General features: G+C 47.9%; 1 protein-coding gene across 3 annotated transcripts in view; it reads right to left on the reverse strand.

Moving 5' to 3' along the window:
• FBF1 (Fas binding factor 1) overlaps positions 1 to 19,215 on the reverse strand; it is a 506,392-nt gene that overhangs the window by 285,922 nt on the left and 201,255 nt on the right. For all 3 annotated transcript variants that reach the window (XM_069200193.1, XM_069200194.1, XM_069200195.1), the window contains exon 16: positions 1,677 to 1,759. In XM_069200193.1, the coding sequence (XP_069056294.1) occupies positions 1,677 to 1,759 (83 nt within the window). The remainder of the gene's footprint in view (positions 1 to 1,676; positions 1,760 to 19,215) is intronic.

The following is a 19,215-nucleotide window of genomic DNA, read 5'->3' on the forward strand; positions in this document are numbered from 1 at the left end:
AAGGGATGCCTGCTCAAAAATGTTAGGCAGATCCAGCACCCATAATTCCAGGGCATTATGAGAAACACTGGTTGCGCAATGAAGTATATAGGACTAGGCCCTTCAGACAAAGGAGGATTATGTAACCGATTAGCCAAGGCTATTTGAGCAAGTAAAGAGGATAAGGAAGCTGAAGGGAAAAGAGCAATAACAGGAAACACTGCGTAGGCTCAGCAATGACGTCCTCCTTTGTAGGCTCAGCAATGACGTGCTCCTTTAGTTCCTACACCTTGGAAAGTCTATCCTTACCCTGTCCAGCTGCACCAGAAGTGCATCCTTCTACTGATGACGCTAGGACTGCTCGGATAGCATTCTTCTGAATAGTATTCCAAATGTGACAAGAAAAATACTTAGAAATCAGGAAGGATAGCTATTTCAAACACCTTCCCAATTTGGACAAGACACCTCTCCTTAACTTATATCTAGCTGCCACAGAAAGTATGTAGTCTTTCCAGTAGGGACAGGGCATCCTCCAGCTCTGAGACACTTTGGTCCAAAATACATGGCTACATACCTGTGCTTTCTAGCTGCAAGGCTTTTATTAACTTCTCACAGGATAGGAAATCATCACGTCTGCTCTTCTAAGCTCGGGCAGTGTAATTTATTTAATCTCTTCAATGATGAGATAGGAGTCTCTAAGTTGAGAAAGAAAGCCTTTAAGCAGGGCTGGACTGGCCTGTAAGGCAATTACTAAAGTATACCAAAAAGTGATGGATGGAATGATTGTATTAATCTCAGCCACTGGTAATTACTCAAGGCCACAAACCAATCCACTGCTAGTTTTCAGACCATGCTACTTCAGTTTGAACACATTCATGTGCAAATCAGTGTTGACCCTGCTACAATAGGAACATTCCAGCCTGAGCTGGCAGGCCAGGTCCTCCCTGAACCTGACAATAAGCAAACGAGGACCGGTTTCCCCCTAGTTAGGGCTTATTACCTGGGATGGCTTCGTTTCAGTGACACAGTGTGCATGGGGCCCACATCAGTGTGCATGGGGCCCACTTAGGCCGACACACTAAAGTATACAAAAAAGTGATGGAGAGAATGCTTGAATTAGTCTCAGCCACAGGTAATCATTGGGGCTGCATCCCAATCCATTGTTTTTTTGTACACCATGCCACCTCACTTTGGACCCAGCATTATGGAAATCAGTATTGACCCTGCTCCAATGCGAGCAGTCCAGAACGAATATCCAGGGCTGGTTTTGCCTTAGTTATGGCTCATCAGCCAGGTATAGATTGATTTCAGTGACAGAATATGCACTGGACTCAGGCCAAGGAACACACCTATCTCACTTAGGGCGACACACTAAAGTATACAAACAGTAATGTATGAAATGCCTGAATTTATCTAAGACACTGGAAATTACTTGGGGGTGCCTCCCTTTTGAGGGCCTTGAGGTGAGTTTTAACATTTAATTCCCTTTGGTGAACGATAGTAAGTGAATGTGCTACACCTCCACTGCAGAGTAGTGCAGCATAATTATTTTTATAGTTTTCTTTTTGTGTATATAATAGCCAAGTGAGGCTGACTTTCAAATAACACAATTTACAAGTTACAGGAGTGGGAACAACACAGCAAAAGCTACCACAGATTAGCTACCCGAAGCAAGATAGCTGAGGTGGCAAACATACCCGCATGCTGTGGCTCTTGACTCTTAGGAAAGGAAGGAGGAATTGTCACCGCTTCCTTTGGGATTTCTTGAAGTGCTGGAGACCTGTGGAAGAGGCAATATAATTGACAATAATGTAACTGCTCCTTTCAAAGGTAAAGAGTGGAGACAAATATTTTATCATTCAACAAAAGTACACGATTATGTTGATTGAAGTAACCGCTTTAAATCTTGGATTACCAAATTATTGTTATGACTAGCAAAAGCACATGAAATGGATAACTAAAACAGTTACTATTGGCAAAGTACCCATAACCTATTTTTTGATCATTAACACTTCAAGAAAATAGTTATAAAATATGCAATACAAAACTATTGCAGAAATTCTGAAATATTTATGGATGGATATTCCATAAACAGGATTAGAAACCTATATTTTACGGTTGTTCCTGTCGTAGACTGCTAAATGAAAATGCAGTTCTGCCGTCTGGTGAGGAGGAGAAGGAACACATTTTGACAAGGTGACACTATGTTTGACATACTTAAAATAGGCAGGAATAATAAAAACATTTGTTAAAACGACAGCTAACAGATGTAAGTACTAAGGGCCAGATGTAGCAAACGGTTTGCAAATCGCAAATGGCGAAAATCGCTGTTTGCGAGTCGCAAACCTGAGTTTGCTATGCAGAAATGCATTTTGAGAGTCGGGACCGACTCGCAAAATGCATTTCAGAGTCGCAAATAGGAAGGGGTGTTCCTTTCCTATTTGCGAGTCGGAGTGGTATGCAACTCCATTTGCGACCACGTACGCGGTCGCAAATGGAGTCGCAGTTACCATCCACTTGAAGTGGATGGTAACCCACTCGCAAACGGGAAGGGGTCCCCAGGGGACCCCTTCCCCTTTGTGACTGGACCCCAAATTATTTTTTCAGGGCAGGTAGTGGGTCCAAGGGACCACTACCTGCCCTGAAAAAATTCCGAAACAAAAGGTTTCGTTTTTTTTAAAGTGCAGCTCGTTTTCCTTTAAGGAAAACGGGCTACACTTGAAAAAAAAAAAACAGCTTTATTTAAAAGCAGTCACAGACACGGAGGTCTGCTGACTACAGCAGGCCTCCATATTCGTGAGTGCCCATGGTCGCTATGGGGCCGCAATTTGCGACCCACCTCATTAATATTAATGAGGTGGGTCTTTTGACCCCATAGCGACTCGCAGACGGTGTCTGAGACACCGTTCTGCATTGCAAATTGCGAGTTGCAATTTGCGAGTCGCTCGGACTCACAAATTGCAAGTCGCAATTTGCAAAGTTGCTACATCTGGCCCTAAGTATCAGCAAATAGGGGAATGTTTCAAGTGGTTGACAACCAGAAAACCACACTTTTTTCACCCCCCCCAACCCATGACTGTAGGAGGCTGGCTCAGTTTATGGCGTACATCTATGGTGTGTCACCCTATACCCAGTCCAGGCAACCCTTAGTGATAGTGCTTTGGTGCCTAGATAAGGGGTAGCTGTAGAGAGCGGCTAAGGCTTATCAAGGAGGAGTATAAAGCACTTACAATACTACAATAGTCAGTCAGTGATGTCATGATGGCACACAAAAAAGAACCACACCAACTGTTACAAAAATAAAGTATTCTTTAACACTAGTACTATCCTAACATTGGTATATCTCCACTTGGAGATATCTACACACAGAAAATATACTTAGAAACAAACAGGAAAAACAGAGATACATGGTATCCTATGGGGGGATGGGGGCAAACCATATACTAAAAAAGCGGTATAAGAATGGGGGTGCCCGATCAAGTTATGTGTGTTAGAATCCCAGGGTCTGGGGTGTACGACATTGCCCAAGATAAGTAATAGAAATACCCCAGGCACCGATGTGCAGAGGTGTTATCTAGCCGGGTATCCCATAGGCTAACAAAGGACCGTTGCGGTTGGAATTTTCAGGATTCAAGACCTTTCCCAGAGGACCCCAAGGAAATCAGTTGGCACAAGGAAGGTTCGATAGTGCCCTGACCTGTGGGTACCCAGGGAACAGGAGTACCTACACCAGGGAGCCCAAGTGCATAGGGGTGAAGTGGAGTCAATGGGAGCCTTGATAGTCCAGCTGTTGTCGTAACCTGTGGACCAGGTTTATAGAACCAAAAGGTGGATTCCAGACAAGAAGAACCTGAAAAAGAAGAGGACAGAATCCAAGCCACTTGGACATGTTCAGGCAGTGAAGGTAGGCAAAGCCCACCCTTCTTGGGGGAGACATTCCTGCAGGTCGATGAAGGAAGAAGTCCAGCTGCAGAGTACAGGTGATGCAGGGAGATACTTGGAGTCACCCACGAGCTGTCCCTCGCCGGTCGCCGGCTTGCAGAGGGGTCAGTGGTCGGAAGAACCACCAACCAGCATTGGCAAATGCAAGAAGAAGCTGCAGGGAAGTTTGCAGTATTCTGGTAAGCAGCAAGCTCCAAGCAACTTGACCATTGGAGGGGAGCCAGGGCTGGCTCTCTGCAAGCAGGAGAGCCAGCAGAAATTGTTGAAGCCCCCACAAGGATCCACTGGCAGCAGGCACAGGAAGTCACGGGGAGGCCTCAGCAGCACAGCAAAGAAGGAGTGCCATGCCGCATGAGTTCTAGGGTGGACGCTTTTCTTTTACCTGTTGAGTGCTGGAGACTGGGGCTTCTCGCAGCTCAAGGATCTCCTGGAGGAAGAGTCAACAAGCCTTGGTAACAGCAACAGAAGCGGTGCACAGGGGTTCCGTCCCACTGGACACAGCAAAGGCCCACAGCCTCCCAAGCTGGATAGAAGACAACTTGGACCTAAAGGGGACCACAGAACCATCACCTGGTTTGCACAGCCTTCTCAATTTCTGTGGGACAGCAGGATCCACCAGCCGGTCGCAGTCATAGAGATGCCTGAGGATGCAGGGTAGTAACTCCTTCACTCAAAGGGAGATTCCTTCTTGCTTCCTGATGCAGAGTCCTTGTGACCCTGGAGGATGCACAGCCCCAGTTGTTTCAGAATTCTTGCAGAAGCTGGAGAAACAATGTTGCATTGGGAGCCTTCCCAACTGGATACAGTCTTGTTTCAGTCCTAAGGCAGACCAGCAGCGGTTCCGGAGGCCAGGTTGCAGAAGAGTCTTGCAGAGAGTTCTATGTAGAGTCTTGCTTGACAAATCTAGGGACCCACCCTCAGGGGAGCCCTTAAGTAACCCTAAAAGGGGGTTGGACACTGTCTGCGGTGACCCACCTATCACAGGGTGGTCAGGGGCGTCACCCACCTGGCCTAACCAATCAGATGCTCCCAAGGGCCTCTGCACATCTTGTTTCCAAGATGGCAGAATCAAGTAGCTACCTGGCAGAGCTCTGTGCACCTCCCTAGGGGAGGAGCTGGACAGGGTGGTGATCACTCTCCTGTCCTTTCTGTGGTTTTGCCCCAGAGCGGAAACCTGGGGTTCCTTCACTGGTGCAAACTGGATTATGCAAGGACAGCACCAAAAGTGCCAATCAAAGCAGTCTGGTGGCACTGAGAGGCCACCCGATCCCAGCCCAGAGACAACCATCAAAAAGGGAGAGTTTGCCACACTTCTTCCATACAGAAAATCCTTTGTTCTGCCTTCCCCTGTTTGAGTTTGGCTCATCAGCAGGAGGGTAGAACAGTGTCTAGGATCGGCAGCAGCATAAGCTGGCATGCCTATCCTGCAAGGCTGTACAGGCAGATCTGGGGGATCCTCTAAGGAACCCCAGAGTACCTGGTATAATACAACTGACACTGGAATTGGTGTAGTTGCATGATTGCAACATATTTCATACCACACATGCCTAGGTTCGGTGAGGCCATTATGTAGTTGGAATACTCGTGTTGACCAGTGTCCACTATATACATTAAAATGGCTTCCCCGCACTTACAAAGCCCAGGGAATGGAGTCTGGGGTTTGTAGGGGCACCTCTGCTTATGCGGGGGTGCCCTCACACTTGAGACCATGCACCTTGCCTTGGAGTCCCTACCCTCAGAGTAAAGGAGACCATACTCCCAGTAGATCCTGTGGCATCCACTGGCATCCCCTGCCTCTTCTGCAGCAGCTTGCTGCCTGAGGCCTTCGAGAGAGGGGCAGAATTTCTACTCAAGGCTCAATATCTCCCTCGAGGGTCCACCTGCACCCAAGAGTTCTGCCTTGTGAGGACCAAGCTCCTCTGGTGCAGGTTCTTCACAAGGAGGCAAGATCATCTCCCCAAGGAGACTGATCCTCACATGAAGTCTGGGTAGAGGGTAACTTTTTACCCTTCCTACCTCTCTCTTTGGGAGCTGCCTGGGCCATTGTTCCAGGCTCCAGTGCTAATTGTGCTACCTGCTTCCTGACCTCTGCTGTAGTTGCCACAAATACACTCTTAGGGACCATTGCTGCATGGGTCTGTAACTCCACTTCAGCCCAGGCTGAAGTCTCCAAATCACTGCCCATAAGACACTCTACAGGAATAAATGAGGACACTACAACTCCTTAGGGCCAGTAACCCCCCCAGCTAAAATTAACAACTGCTATCGGGTGGCACTTTGTAATGTTATCAGCGTTGGTCACTTGGTAATTCTGCCAAAGTAGGATTTGCTCCGGTGACACCAGTTTTTCAGTCACCATGGTGACACTTGCACTTGTGTCCCTCTAAGCCTTGCCTCAATACCATTAATAAGGGGGTGCTGCCTGTATTTCCTCATATTAGGAGGCTAGGCAGCCAGAGTGGCAAGGTCAATGACACCCTCTGAAATCAGGACAGCCTCAGTGGTTTCTCTGACTATGCCAGAGTGCACTGCAGTACCCAAGGTGAACCCAACTACACCCTTGATTGTGGTACTACTGCCAGTGCTATTGCTAAGGGCACTAGGGGGAGTAATAGTAGTAGTAGTAGTAGTAGTACTCTTTGTGATTTCCTTAGGACAATTGAATCACCTGCCATACAGCTTCTCCCGGCATAGAAAGCACCAGGGTTTCTTATTAGAAGAAGAGGAGGAGGATTTGGACCCATCCCCAGAAACATTTTGTGGCCCTGAAGAAGACTCTGTCTTCTTTTCTTTCGGTTTCCCCCCATCCTTCTCCTTGCACTTAAAGGCATTCTTTTAATTCTTGGCACCCCCACTATGAGTTTTCTTACTCACACTGCTGCGGACCCATTTGTCTGACTTCTTTCCCAATTCTTGGGTATAGGCCAGCTCAGAGTCCACCAGGTAGTGGTGCAGTTTCTCAGACACACGGTTATTAAGGATGCGTTCTCTCATGATCAAATTGCACAGCCCTTTACAGTCATGTACATTCCTACCATGTAATCAGTCTTCAAGAGCGTTAACTGCACAGTCTAAAAATTCTACTCAGTCTTGAGAGGACTCCTTTGGAGTTTCCCTGAACTTAATCCTGTATTCCTCAACTTAATCCTGTATTCCTCAGTAGTAAGGCCAAACCCATCAATCAGAGCCTCTTCCAAGGCTTGGCAGTTGTCTGCATCCTCTTCTCTAACTGCCAAAAGTTTCTCTCTGCCTTTATCTGCAAAGGAGAGCCACCGGATTGCTGTCCATGACCGCTGGGGGACCTTTTGGACTTTACAGGCCCTCTCCAGTGTAGTTATCCATTTGTGGATGTCATCCCCAGATTTATAAGGAGGAACTATTCCTGCTGAGATTCCTAGAATCAAAGTGGTCTTCCCTGACTCTGGACACTCTAATGCTGCCACCATGAGGTTCTAACCCCAAATTCTTTCTTTCCCTTTCCATTTCCAGGGCCTCTCTCTCAAGAGCTAGCTGCTGCTTTTTCAACTTGAGTTTCGTTTTTCAAGTTTCAGCAAGATGAAGATCGCGTCTAAGGATTCCTCTTCTGAGCTAGAGTGAATTGACCCTGCAGAAGATGCAGAAGAAAGGGAAGATGATGAGGAGGAGGATCTACTCCTCCCAGAAACACTTTTAATCACCCCAGGGGGGCGAAAACATGGATCTCATACTACAACAACCCCTCCCTTGTACTACCAGTACTGTCCCTGCAGGTCCAAGGATCTCTTCAGAATCCTCAAGGTCCTGTCCAGTGTGGTCAGATGAGATACCGGGTACCTCCTTGTCCAGCACTAATGGTTCACCCTCCATATCTAACTCTCTTTACCTATCAGGGTTCTGGATGTCATCCTGGATGAGCATCTCCAAAAGCATAGATTTAGTAGGGTTGCTACCGGTCTTGAGTTGCCTAGCTGTACACAGGGACCTAAGTTCCTGGAACTTAAAAACCCTATACCCAGACTCCTGAGTCTGGTCAGCTTCCTCAACTAAAGACATGGTACTAGAGTAATTTATGTATACCTACCATACTCTAGAGTTCTAAACTTGTGGTTGCATGATTCCAACCTATTTGATACCAAACATGCCTGGGTTTGTTGAAGCCATTATGTTGTTGGGCTACTCATGTTGACCAGTGTCCACTACATACCTTAAAATGGCTTCCCAACACTTACAAAGCCCAGGGAATGGAGTCTGGGGTTTGTAGGGGCACATCTGCTCATGCAGGGATGCCCTCACACTTGGGACCATGCACCTTGCCTTCACATCTAAAGTGAAAGGTGCATGCACCAATTTACGCAGGCTGCAATGGCAGGTCTGCAGACGCAGTTTGCATGCGCTTCCATGGATGGCATGATACAATTTGCAGCCCATGGGAGACCCCTGGGCTACCAATGCCCTGGGTACCTAAGTACCATATACTATGGACTTACATAGGTGCACCGGAATGGCAATTGTGGGGTGTAAAAGTTACCATACAACCAAATTTAGAGGGGAGAGCTGTGACACTGGGGTCCTGGTTAGCAGGAACCCAGTGTACTACAGTCTAAACACACTGACACCATGCAAAAACTTTCTTACACCAACTTTCAATTCATGTTCAACTGAAGTATACTCAGTCACTGCTTCAGGGTATACAAACCAATTTCACCATACTGACTAGGACATTATCAAGCCGGATAAGATGTTGCCGTTCCTATATGAGCATTGCCCTGGCACGCTGACGTTAGTTTCTTTTCACGATTTACCAAGCCAGAACCGGAGAGCCATAAAGAACACAGATTACTGGTGCGTCAAAATTAAGGACCTGCAAGAGATGTCCCTGTCCCTAGACATCAGTTTGCAGAGCGGGGGTGATGGGTGGGTCGGTAAGGAATCTGCAGCTAGAATATGTATCAACCAGATAAGGAGTTACCAAGGGTAAGTAACTTTTTATCTAATAGACTTCTACTTGCAGACTCCTTACCTTTTGAATAGATACCCAAGCTATACCATCCCCAGAGGTGGGTCTACGAACCAAGATAAAACTAGAAAGTCCTGCAGGACCAAATGGGCAAAGTAACAATCCCTACCGACCTGACTGTCCAGAAGTAGTGTTTGGTGAACGTGTGCAAGGGTGCCCATGTTGCCACCTGACAGATATCAAGGCCTGGAACTCCGCATGCTAACGCAGTGGTTGCAGCTGATACTTTAGCAGAATGAGCATGTAAACCTTCAGGTGGTTGCTTCTTGGCTATTGCGCAGCACATTTTAATAGAGTATGACCCATTGACAGATGGTCCACTTCTGCACTGCTTGACCTTTCTTCGCACCCACATTTGTTGATCATCGACCTGGAACTTTTTTTACGATCAAGGTTCAGCACCAATGTTATTTTTGGGTCCAGGCGGTGGAGTCTCTCCTCTTCTATAGAAGGATTTGGGGATGTGTAAAAAGTAGGCACAGTGATGGATTGGCCTACATGAAAGTACATAACCACTTTTGGCAGAAAGGAGGTGCTAGTGCGAAGCACCGCTTTGTCAGGATAGATGGACAGGTAGGTGGCTTAGATGACAATGCCTGCAGTTCAGTCACCCTACGGGCAAATGTAATTGCCACCAGGAAGGCTCTTTTTAGGGTGAGAAGCCTAAGAGGACAGCTGTGGGAAGGCTCAATAAGAGCACACATTAGGAATGTCAGAACCAAATTCAAATTCCATTGAGGCATAATGAAAGTGGATAGGGGAAACTTATGAATAAGGCCTTAAAGGAACCTAGAAACAATAGAAGACTTAAAGAAGGTTGATCAGGCAACCTCAAAAATGCAAAGATAGCAGAATAATTACCTTTGAGAGTGCTCATAGCAGAGTCCTGCTGCACCAGAGAAAGGATAAACAATAGAAACTCACAGAGAGGAGCAGAAAGGGGGTCAACAGACTTGTCTTTGCACCATGCCACAATTTTCTTCCAACAACAGGCCTATACCGTTTTGGGAGGGGGATGCCTGCCTGCCAAGATAATGTTACAGACTTACAGACTTCAGGTGGAAAATAATAAGCTGTCAACTGCCACCACTCAATCTCCATGCAAGAAGGCAGAGTCTGGACAGATTGGGGTGGAGAACCTTTCCTTGCGACAGAAGAGAATACTGGGCAGAAGTGGTATGGGTGGAAAAATATACAGGAGGCATGAGCTCCACTCGAGACAAAAAGTGTTGCCGTGCGATGGTGGCCTTGGAAACTACAACGTGCACTACTGCTGACATTGAACAGATCTAACCAAGGCTCTCCCCGCTGCTGAAAGAGGCCTTGCACCACCTGTGGATAGAGATGGCATTCATGATCGACTAAGCATTGTCAGGTGAGTTAGTCCACTCTGGCGTTCAGAGAACCTCCAAGGTGTTGAAGCACCAGGGATATGCCCTGTTGTTCCAGCCAAGTCCAGCGGCGCACAGCCTCCTGACAAAGGTCCACAACCTCATCCTGCACTGCTTGTTGCAGAACCACCTGGCAGTGGTGTTGTCTGTGAACATCTGCACTAACTTCCCCTTAAGAGAGGGAAGAAATGATTTCAGTGCTAGCCTGATCACACACAGCTCCAACAGGCTGATGTGGAGTCCGGATTCCGCCGTAGGCCAGATGCCTCGGATGTCCGCCTCTCCCATGTGCCCGTCGCATCCCAGGAGTGATGCATCTGTCACTATTTTCAGCTCTAACTGGGGAAGGGAGAGGGATCAGCCCCTAACCTCATTGCGGTTCATTAGCCACCACTGCAGATCTCGGGCAATTCCCTCCGAGATCTGGACCATGTCGGAGAGATTCCACTGATGCAGCGCCCAGTGAAACTTAAGTTCCAGCTGCAGAGCCTGCTTATGCCATTTTGCATGATTCACTAACAGGATTCAAGAGGCAATGAGACCCAGGAGCCTCAGAGCCAGTCTTACCAAAATCCAGGATAGAGGCTGTAACATTTTTATCATAGTCTGAATATACTGGACTCGCCACTCAGGAGGATAAACCTGAAATTGCACTGTGTCCAGGACAGCTCCGAAGAAAGGGAGCATCTGAGTGGGAATCTGCCGTGACTTTGGCACATTTATAGTGAACCCCAGCGAATGCAGGAGGCCTGTTGTAGTCTGAAAGTGGGAGACGACAGCCTAGGGTAAGCACGCCTTCAACAGCCAGTCATCGAGGTAAAACTGAAAACCCTGATCTGCACAGATGAGCTGCGACCACCACCATCACCTTGATGCACACCCGAGGTGTGCTGCTAATGCCAAATGGGAGCACGGTGAATTGACAATGCTAATGGCTTACTGTGAACCGCAAGTAACATCTGGGGGTAGGCAGGATGGGAATATGGAAATAAGCGCCTTGTAAGTCCAATGCTACCATCCAGTCTCCTGGATCCAGAGCAGATAAAAACTGAGCCAGAGTGAGTATTTTTAACTTCTCCTTCCTGAGGAAGAGATTGAGGAACCGAAGGACTAGGATAGGGTGGAGGCCCTTATCCTTTTTGGGTACCAGAAAGTAGCGTGAATAGCAATCACAACCTACTTCTAGCACGGGAATCCTCCTGGAGAAGTGCCAGGTGATGCTCCATCATGCGATCATAGAATTGGTGGCATGGATGGAGGGGTAGCCTTGAAGGGGAGGGTGTAGCCCCTTAAGACTATCTGCAAAACCTACCTGTCTGATGTGATGGACTACCAGCGGAACAGGTGATGGCAGATCCTGCCTCTGAACAAACGGTCCCAGAGGGTGTGGGGGGGAATAAGAGTCAGACTAGGAAGGTTTGGAGGCAGCTGCTGAATGTGGGGAGTGGTGGACTGGCCAAACCGCTGGCTCCCAGATCCATGAGAGAGGTGGATCCCACATCCCCAGCCATGCAGATGCTGGGAAGTATGTGCACTAATGTGGTTGGACAGGATTAGACATGGTAGGGTGCCCCTTCTGCAGCCAAGGGGTGAAAAGCAGACTGAGGGGGGGAGGGGCTGCCGCGAGGCCCAAGGACCTAGCTGTAGCACGAGCATCCTTGAAACGCTTGAGTGCAGGGTCTGCTTTCTCTCTAAAGAGACGGGTGCCATCAAAGGGCATGTCCATAAGATTGGCCTGGACATCCCCCAAAAAGCCAGATGTCCTCAACCAGGCGTGGTGCCTAAGGACCGATGTCGATTCATCCGCTCTGCCCAGTGACTCGGTCGTGTTCAGTCCACATCAGATCATTAACTTTGCTGGTCTCTCTCATCAGCAACTGCTTGGGAGAGTACAGCCTGGGCCTTCTCCGGGACCTGTGGCAGCACTTGCGCAACCGTATCCAACAGGATGTGGGAATAAGGGCCCAAAGGGCATACGGTGTTCACAGACCACAATGACAGGCTGGCAGAAGAAAACATCTTCTTCCCAAGTATATCCAGTGTCTCTGATTCCCTATCCGGGGTGTGGAAGGGAACACCGCCTGGGAAATGAAGGCTTGGATAACCAAGCTCTCAGGGGTGGGGTATTGCGTGAGGTCACCCAGAGCAGAGTGATGGCAGCATGCGATTGGCCTATTCACAGGAACCACTGTGCAGGGTTTGGACCAGGTACCAGTAGGACATCTGTAAGGGCTTCATTGAAGGGGAGCAGAGGTTTGGAGGATGAAACTTCAGGCTGAAGTATCTCTGACAGGAGGTTAGTACCGATTGCCACGAAGGCAGCTCAAGGTCCAGGACCACAGCTGCTCTTCACACCACCATAGAGTATGAAGCACCCTCCCCCCTAGCAACAGTAGGAGGAGAACGCATGCCAGTATCTGGGGTAGTGCCCAGTCCACTGGCTTCAAAGGGTCTTGGAGCTGGTATTCTAAATGGTCCAGCGACCTCTCACATTCCTCACCGTACCCTAGCACATAAGAAACAGGCTGAGGATCCCACATAGGAGGCACGGCGCCCATCCGGCTCCATGTCAGAGCATGAAATGCGGTTAGGGATGGCACCACCCAGGGGCACCGGCATCGTGGAAGGTTGAGATGGTACAACCGATACAGGACCAGATCCAAGCAATGATTCATGGTTGCCCCTTGAAGGGGAGGCCAAAACTGACACCACCAAACCCAAAGGAACCCCTTCCAACTCCTCGGGGCTCAAAGGCACTCCAGCAGTGTCCAAATGTCCAAAAATGAGGTGCATCACTTCATAAAACTCTTTTAGCTGGGCAGGGGTCCGGGAAACTCGGGCAGCGCAAGTCGGCCCAGAAACATGCTCCGCAGATGGAGGCCTCGTTCGACGATTCTCTCGCTCCCTTGTCTCGTCGGCTGATGGAAGGGGTGAAGTCTAACAACTTTTGGCTTTCTTCTGCTTCTTGTGCCTCGACTTACCCGATTGTCCAGAGGACCTGGAGTGGGGGGACGAGGAAAGGGGACTCCGCGACCGCTCCTGGGACCTTTCTCGCGACTAGGACCTCAACTTACATGGAGTCAAGCGTTGAGCAGCCATCAGCTTCAGGGACCGCTCCCTCAAAGGCTTCGGAGTTATGGCCCAACACTTTGAGCATGACTTCAGGCCGTGGTTGCACTCCAAACACCAAAGGCACATGAGGTGAGGATCCATCACCGACATTGCCCGATGACTGGATCCGCAGGGCTTGAACCTGGTCTTCCTAGATGACATCCTAGATGCTCCAGGAGTAGTACAACTCAAAAAAACTTTTTTTTAAAAAGTTGAAAAAGGCCAGTCAAAAAATGACTGAGGGATAGCTCTCTTCGGATCAGTGCTGGCTGGTGCAGAAAGAAAAGAACTGACGTCAGCACACTGAGGTGGCGCTTATATAGGAACTGCGACATTAAATTCGGTGCGGATAATGTCGGCGATGGACATGGAACCGCTCAACACCACCTAATGGCACGCGGGGGTCCTGCTTGACAAAAATCGCCGGATCCAGACTGACGCCTGGGGAAAGTTCAAAAGGTAAGGAATCTGCAACTAGATGTCTCTATCAGATGGCATTGGTCTGGTATCCGGTCCACTAGCACTCTCATCATTTGACAATGTTGATAATTTTTATGGACTGTGTTATATGGGTCACTATGTCTATCCTAGAATTCTCTCTTTTGCACCTCCCAGTGGTGTGAAGAATATTTAGGATGTAGGGCTCTGACGGCCTTTGTGGAGAATACCACTGCTCGTTCTCTGTGTACTGGCATTTATTTCTAATTTGCCCGGGGCTGTGTGCTACTCCATATGAGTCATAGGTATTAGACTCCTCAGCTTCCATATCAAGTAATTTATATGGCAGAAGAAGAGGAATTTTGCAAGGTGAATTGTGCTCCGCGTATAAATATCCTGAACCCATGCTTTGAGATTATGTAGTTGAAAAAAGTTTCAAAAGTGAGGATGTTGAAAGTGGAGTCATCCATGGTGCAGTCGTCAGTGGGTCAGTAGGTAGTGGCCTTGTCAACGAGTCGATCAATGATGGTGCTGTTGTCTCTTCAGAGGTTGGCGGCTCGTCGATGAGTCAGTCACTGGTGGTCTCGTCAATGGACGTCGCCTCCCTTTAGCTTGTGTTGTTATAGAGGGGTCACTGACCACAGTTGTTGGTGGAGCTGTGAATGGTGTGTCATTCAAAGGTATGATGACTTTGTCTTTTTTGCCAGAATAGAGGACGGAAGATGCATGGATGTGGGACAATGCCTCTTTTGTGTTGCCTCTCAGGAGACGTTGGTTTCTCAGCTTTTTTGAGTGCCTTCTTACGGCATTTCTTGTGTGACTCATCAGAAGACTGTTCTCTAGGCACTATTTTTGTCATCGAAGCCTGAGGAGATTATGGCATCATTTTTGCTGCTTCTTTCCCTTCAAACCTGTCAGAGCTGGCTTCGGACTCATCCACTAAGGAGGGGTATTCAGCTGCTTTGGGCTTTCAGTGTCATCTCAAGAGCCTTTCTTCTTTGTCATTGAGAGTATCTGCTGAAAATGCTCTGCAAATTTTGCAGTCCTTAGGCTTGTGGTCGAAATACATGCAATAGACCTTTTGTGTGGTTCATTTGTGAAACTCTCATTTGTGCCAGGAGTCACAAACCTTGAAAAGGCTTCTCTTCGATTTCTCCACAATGTAGAAAGCTGGCCTGATGTGGGGTGGACATGCGTGGTGTTTACACCGTATACCAGGTCCAGGCAACCCCTTATTAGTTAGTAAGTGGGTCTAGGAAGCCAGGGCTCTCTAGGGGTAGCTGTGGATGAACAGCCAAGACTTATCTAGGAGGAGTGTAAAGCACTTGCAATACCACACTAATCACACAGCGACTTATCAAACCTGAAAGGAACCACACTGTGTTACAAAAATAAAGGTACTTTATTACAGTAACACTAAACCAGTTTACTTATAGACAGTTCCCCAACTGGAGTTAAGTACACACTATATGTACACAATCAGTATTAGGAATTAGCATATAGGAACAACCAGCATTGGCAAGAAACAGTAGAAAACAGCTAGGGCCAAACCATATACTAAAATAGTGGAATGCGAAGTTAGGTCCCCCACCCACGGATGTGGAATAGTTAGCCAGGAGAACTTGGGACCTGAAGAGGTGAGTACTTAGATGACCCCCAGTGACCAGGACAGAAGAGGTAAGTCACCTGGTTTTCCCATAGGCTAACAAGGGGACTTGGAAAAGAAGCTTTGCAAGAACAGGACCAGACCAGAGGAACCCAAATGTGGATTCTGGAAGAAGAGAACCTGCAAAAGAAGGAGACAGTCCACAATGAAGTGTCCAGAAGGGGCAGGAGCCACTGCCCACCCTTCTGTGGGTGAAGATCTGTGTTGAAAGGGGGGGGGGGATGAAAACCAGTGGCGGAGTCCAGGAGCTTCAGAGGAGTCCCCAGAGTCGTGCAGAAGATGTCCCACGCTGGTTGTCAGAATGCAGAGAGGTCAGCAGTCAGGAAGACCACCAACCAGCCTTGGCAAATGCAAACCAGGGCAGAAGAGGAGTTGCAGAGCTGAAGAGGACCAGCGAGATCCATGGGACTCAACCCTTGAAGGGGAGTCCAGGCTGACCTTCAGCAGTTGGGAAAGCCAGCAGAAGCAGCTGCAGCCTCTACAGGGAACCCACTGGCAGCAGGCAGAGTAAGTCGCACTGAGACCTAGTCAGCACATCTGGAGAGGAGTTCCACATCGGTGGAGCTTCAGAGGAGAGACTGTCCCTGCAAGGATGAAGTGCTGGAGGCCAGGGCTACTTGGAGCCTGAAGATCCCTTGGAGCAGGAGACAACAAGCCTTTGTTGTTGCAAGAGTCACGGTGCATAGGGGTACTGTCCTGCAAGGAGAGGCAAGAGCTCACCATCTTCTGAAATGGACAGAGGGCAGAGAGGGCCAAACGTACCACTCCTGCCCACCACCTGTGTTTCAGGATACACGCAGTTCCACAGGAGGGCATATCCACACAGCCGGACGTCGTTGCCTTTAGGTGCCTGCAGATGCAGGGAAGCGACTCCTTCAAGCGAAGGGAGATTCCTTCTTGCTTTTTGGTGCAGCTGAAGTCTTGCTGACCACAGAGGATGCACAGCCATGGACATGTTGTAGTTGCTGGAAGGAGCTGGGGAAACAATGTTGCAAGTCGAGGTTGTCTTGGGAGTTGCAGCCTTGTCGGTTCCTGAAGTATCAAGTTGCGGTTCCGGTGGCCAGGTGGAGTCTTGCACGCCAAATCTGGGGACCCACCCATAAGGGAGTACCTAAATAGCCCTAAAAGGGGGTTTGGTCACTTTGCACGGTGATCACCTATCAGAGGGGGTCACTGGCATCACCTGCCTGACCTAGCCACTCAGATGCTCCCAGGGGCCTCTGTAAATCTTGTTTCCAAGATGGCAGAATCGAGTGGCCACCTGGAGGAGCTCTGGGCACCACCCTTAGGGTGGTGATGGACAGGGAAGTGGTAACTCCCCTTTCCTTTGTCCAGTTTTGTGCTAGAGCAGGGACTGGGGGTCCCTAGACTGGTTCAAACCATTTATGCAAGGAGGGCACCAAATGTGTCCTTCAAATCAGCCTCCCAAGCCTTTCAGCACCTATTTTCAAGGGAGAGGGTGGTGCATTCCTCTTCCACAGGAAATCCTTTGTTCTGCCTTACCCTGCGTGAGCTGGTCGAGCAGCAGGAGGGCAATGGAACTGCAATGCAATGGAACTGGAGGCCGTACGGGCACATCTGCACATGCAGGGGTGCCCTCACACACACAGGGACCTGCACCCTGCCCTTTCTACTGAAAGGGCCTGCCACAGGGGTGACTTACAGTGACCTGGAACAGTGGCCAGCAGTAAAAAGGGTGCATGCACCTTTTCATGCAGGCTGCAACGGCAGGCCTGCAGACACCGGTTGCATGGTCTCCCATGGGTGGTATAATACATGTTGCAGCCCATGAGCGTCCCCTGGTGTGCTAATGCCCTTTGTACCAGAGTACCATATATTAGGGACTTACAGGGGTGCACCAGTATGCCAATTGTGGGGGGTAAGAAGGTAACAGACTTTGGAGGAGAGAGCACAATCACTGGGGTCCTGGTTAGGAGGCTCCCAGTGAAAACAGTCTAAGCACACTGACAGATAGGCACAACGTGGGGGTAACCATGCCAAAAACAGTGACTTTCCAACACACAATATCAATCTTTTCCTGTTTTTTACCCTTGAATAAAAGTGCTAGTGGGTGAAAGTTATACTCCGCCTAAAGAAACGGTTAAAAATATATCTTCTGAGGTAATTTGTAAACTTATCTGAGCCAATAGTGAGACCACATGATGTGCAGTAGAAATCTGATGTGTGAAGACCTCTGTGAGGGGTGAGACAAAGCACATGCTCATCTCATTGGCTGAAGTTTGGGCCTCTACAATGAGGTTAATGTGCTAATAAAGGAACATTGTTTTGGCTTTACATTACTATGTTTAAGTAACGGAGAGACTCCCACTTTGATGACTGAGAATGATTCAAGCATGTGAATGTATGAAGTTTATTTCAAGCTAGAACTCAAAAGGCTCTTGACATTTATCATTCCATAACCATCATTTCTTCAACAACATATGCATATCAAATATCTGATCAGAGAAATGAGGAACAGAAAAACTTCCACTCATCATTGTTTCCAGGTGAAGCTGAGTTGACCATTGTTAAAATGAGCTCACTCCTCGGACTGAAGCCACCTTTAGGTATCACGTGTCCCAAAGATGCTACTTAGTTCACTATCATTCTTCATTTTGATCTCTTCACTGTTAATCCTTTCTCCTTAGGTGTCAGTACCGCATGGTTAAGTAGTTTATCATGTTCCTAATCTGTGCTGGTCTTGATCAAAATGTTATCTTGGAGATACCTGGTACCTTTCCTTCTCATTGGCCTAATAACCATAAATACCACACCACAAAACACACACTTTTGAAATCTAATGCTGCACCTGCAATACTTTCCCTTTTCTGAAGATTGCATCCTCTGTCATGAGTACTTTTGTCATCCCTGAATTTGTGCATGTAATCACCTCAATCCACCACATTCACATCCTCACTCTTGCTCTCAGATACAGCTTTCATATTCTTTCCATCTAACTCAATTTCTTGTGCAATTGTTATTGTCTGTTTCAATATGGGATATCTAGACATCCATAATCCTTCTCTCACTTTGGGATTACACATTTCCATCAGGAGTGAGGCACTTAAATGCCCATCTAATTCATTTCAAGTCTGCAATTTACACTTAACCTCCATAACACAGCAATGTACTCATCTCTCTGCAATGACATTCACCTTTTGCAAAAATATAAATTCTATGTCAGGATAAGAGGCGAGCATTATCCTCAGCTTTCCTCACTTTATTCATTACAGCTTTCAAACCAACATTAAGAACTACCTTTCCCATGAACCCAGGGGAAATGGAATTAGAAACAATTTGAACCGATCACAGTCCACCAACGTCCTTGTAATTCATTGTTCCTTTCTATAACCCCCCATTTCTCAACTGCTCTAGCAGCCTTCAGGTAAGTGCCACTATTTTATTTATTGATATTATTGTGTGGATGTATGATATTCATTGGTTGTCATGACAATGTTTTCCTTCACAAACAGAAACCCTCGGGAAAGGGCTCAGCACTCCTTACACAGTGTCTCTTCTCTTTTGAGTCTGCAGGCCGCTTGACTGTGGTGGAGCAATCCTTCACCTAGAGAGCACCCACATCGGGCCACCTGGGTTTAGACATACAGACTCAGGCTCTCCAGGCGGCAAGTTCATCTCTATCTTTCGGATAGCAAAGAGCAACTGTGCCACTGCAGATGCTTGGCTGTTAA

Source organism: Pleurodeles waltl, chromosome 7 (assembly GCF_031143425.1).
Source record: "Pleurodeles waltl isolate 20211129_DDA chromosome 7, aPleWal1.hap1.20221129, whole genome shotgun sequence".
NCBI lineage: Eukaryota > Metazoa > Chordata > Amphibia > Caudata > Salamandridae > Pleurodeles > Pleurodeles waltl.